General features: G+C 43.4%; 1 protein-coding gene across 1 annotated transcript; it reads left to right on the top strand.

Annotated features, from left to right (window-relative positions):
* The first annotated feature begins 563 nt into the window (after nt 1-563).
* Nucleotides 564-1,212, top strand: LOC124659928 (late embryogenesis abundant protein Lea14-A-like). The gene is made up of 2 exons (XM_047197736.1): nt 564-874; nt 963-1,212. Exons 1-2 carry the CDS (start codon nt 564-566, stop codon nt 1,210-1,212), a joined length of 561 nt encoding a protein of 186 aa, XP_047053692.1.
* Nucleotides 1,213-3,416: the final 2,204 nt, after the last annotated feature.

Genomic DNA, 3,416 nt, shown 5'->3' with positions numbered 1-3,416 from the left:
CTACCGTGCTACCGTACAAAAAAAACGTATTTTATACGTGTCAAAAAATAATACGAAAAATTGTGAGTGCTCATGAAGCATGTCCCTACAACATCCCAAAATTTCATATCCAAAATCGATATGGACACTGAGAAACAAAAAAGAGAAAATCAGCATGAATAATGTCATTTTCTGATTTGTCTTTTTGTGACACTAGGTAGCACTATTCATGCAGATTTTCTCTTTTTTGTTTCTCAGTGTCCATGTCGATTTTGGATATGAAATTTTGGGATGTTGTAGGGACATGCTTCATGAGCACTCACAATTTTTCGTATAATTTTTTGACACGTATAAAATACGTTTTTTTGTACGGTAGCACGGTACCACCTTACCCGGACTGGACGCGACCCGCCTTCTCCGCATCGCGTGATAAAGCGGAGGCGCAAACGCCGCGCGGCTCCATCGATCGGCTCCTCTCCGCGCCCATTCCCCTCCTCGTCCGTCCACTTCCTCGGGCAATTCCTCCGCCGCGGCGCCTGCGACGTAAGAACCGGCCGCCGATTCCATCCAGCGCGCGCCCAAACATGGGCACCGGAGAGGAGGAAGAAACGCAGAAATCCGGGGAGGCGACGACGGCGGACGAAGGCGGACAGGATCAGGAGGCGCGGGAGGAAGAAGAAGGAGGGTTGATGGCGGGCCTTGTGGGCAAGGCGAGGGAGTTCGTGTCGGAGAAGATCGCGCAGATCCCCAAGCCGGAGGCGGCGCTGGAGCGCGTCTCCTTCAAGAGCATCAGCAGCGAGGGCGTCACGCTCCACAGCCACGTCGACGTCAGCAACCCCTACTCCTACCGCATCCCCATCTGCGAGCTCACCTACACCTTCAAGAGCGACGGCAAGTACGTAACCTGCCATTGATCGATCTATCATCCTTGTGCACGTACGTACGGCCTTGTGTATATCATGGGGTTCTCTGCGTGATTGTAGGGTGATAGCATCAGGCACGATGCCTGACCCCGGGTGGATCGGCGCCAGCGGCCTGACCAAGCTGGAGCTGCCGGTGAACGTGCCGTACGACTTCGTCATGTCGCTGATGAAGGATCTGAGCGGCGACTGGGACATCGACTACGTGCTGGACGTCGGGATCACCATCGACCTCCCCGTCCTCGGCACCTTCACCATCCCGCTCACCACCCAGGGGGAGATGAAGCTCCCCACATTCCGGGACTTGTTCTGAATATTTTGGTTGCCCTAGTTATTTGCCCATTCTTGTCTTCAGCTGGGTGCTGTTTGAGGGTCTTATTTGTTGGTTGATGCGTGGATGAATGTTGAAATTAGATTTGTGTTGCAAGTATTGCCATTTTCATGCACTTCTTAACATACTTGGCGTTGCTTCCCATGCTTGCACTGGCGCCGCATTCACCTGATGATTCTCTTACATATGAATCTCTTCAGCATGAACCAGGGATTTGGTTACCAAATGAAATACCGTACTTACCGGCCGGTAACTAGAGTTCTCATCCTCTCCAGTAAATGAGCTTATGGGCCAAAAAATCGCAGTCCACTAGAGTTTGGTTTGAATTTAGGTTGCTTGATTACTCCAACCAGTGGCGGACGCACAAAAAAACCTCAGGGTGGGCACACACCTCTAATTTCTATTTTTTCTGCTCATGGGTGATAAAAATTTGCTCAAATGACTAAATATAAAACATTTTCTAAAAATTCAGGGTGGGACACGGCCCATCCAACCACCCTTCTGCGTACGCCCCTGACTCGAGCCTAAACGGTATGTGTTCCCCTTCCACTATAATCCCATGCTGCAACTCATTTCTCCAAATCTTCGGCTTCCTCCTTGTACAAAACTTATTTTCAAATATTTAAATACTTTTAATTTTGAAAATCAAATTTTGTTTGAGAATCTCATACGGTATTTGACCGTTATCTGCGGTAACCACGGTTAGCTGAAATCCCCACCGCCATAGAGATTTTTTCCAAACCAGTACCCGCAACCTTTCTTTGAACGAGTTTGTTATTAAAGTCCCTATTGTCAACTGCAGCATAAGATATTTGTCGCAAATACAATAGTAACATTTTACATTAAATCCAAGGAAAATATTGGTCTTAGTTACCAGCAGAAATGTATTTCAAAACTATGAATTACATTGTTGCCAGTTTGCCACCGTACTACAGTAGCTTAGGAGAAACATCTAATACTCCATCCGTTCACTAATATAAGACCATTTAGATATTTGAAAATAGACTAGATACGAAACAATGTGAGTGAATTTACGTATAAAATGTAGATTAGATACGAATTAAAATGAGTGAATCTACAAAAAGCTAAAAGGCCTTACATTTGTGAATGGGAGGAAGTAACATTGTTAGCATTTAGCATCCTATTTTCCTTACATTCTTTCTTTTTGGCGAATATATTTTCCGTACATTGTAACCTCTACAATGTTTGATGTGGACCTTATGAAGACTTATATATAGACTCTTTGGCGAGACGAGGAAACTAGTTCAGTACGTATGGCAAAAACTTCGATTTCTATAGGACAAAACAGGGGAACCATTCAGCATGTCTACTGCATGTAGTAAATCAGTTGTCTTATAGAAATCAGCTGTCCATTATTCGTATGAAAATAATAATTTCGTTAGATGGAGAACAATGCTAAGTAGTAAGTACGATAAAAACATATCCGATTTATATATCGAATGAACATTATTCGTATGCATAGTATTTTCATCAGAAGAAGAACAATGTTGTAGGCATAACAAAAATCTGTCCGATTTCTATACGACAAATCAGGGCAACCAGTTGAACAGGTGTGCTACATGCAACCCGATCGTTGGATCAATTGTCGTATAGAAATCAGATACCCATTAGTCGTATGCATAGTAGTTTTGTTAGAAGAAGAGCAATGCTATATCTATGACAAAAATTGTCCGATTTCTATACGACAAATTAGGGAACCGTTCAGCAGGTTGTGCTGCATGCAGCCTGATTGTTGGATCAATTGTCGTATAGAAATCCGTGCCCATTAGTCGTAAGCACAATAGTTTCATAAGAAAAGGAACTACGATATGTATGGCAAAAACATGTCCGATTTCTATACGACATATCAGGGAATCGCTCGGCAAGTGTGTTGCATGCAGCCCGATCATTGGATTAGTTATCGTATAGAAATCGGATGCTCATTAGTCATATGCATAGTAATTTTGTGAGAGAAGAACAATGCTATACATACGATAAAAACTTATCCTAGCAAAACTATTCAAAAGAAGTGTGGGCATAATACACATATTTAAGACATAATCAAAGTCGGCGGCCCATATCCATTCCTCAATGCACACTCTTGGGTACCCTTTTTTTTCTTCTCATAACGAGATACCCTTTTTTTTGGAAATAGTTACGTGGATTATTTGCTACTTGATTAATTT

The sequence above is a fragment of the Lolium rigidum genome, chromosome 6, assembly GCF_022539505.1.
Source record: "Lolium rigidum isolate FL_2022 chromosome 6, APGP_CSIRO_Lrig_0.1, whole genome shotgun sequence".
In the NCBI taxonomy this organism is placed as follows: Eukaryota; Viridiplantae; Streptophyta; class Magnoliopsida; order Poales; family Poaceae; genus Lolium; species Lolium rigidum.
The sequence above is the reverse complement of the archived record's forward strand: the minus strand, read 5'-3'. Positions and strand labels throughout refer to the sequence as shown.

Bases quoted from the DNA above. Each gene is read 5' to 3' on its own strand.
- LOC124659928 (XM_047197736.1), top strand. From the start codon at position 564: ATGGGCACCGGAGAGGAGGAAGAAACGCAGAAATCCGGGGAGGCGACG. The intron at 875-962 runs GTACGTAACCTG...GCGTGATTGTAG, and splicing joins ACCTTCAAGAGCGACGGCAA to GGTGATAGCATCAGGCACGA.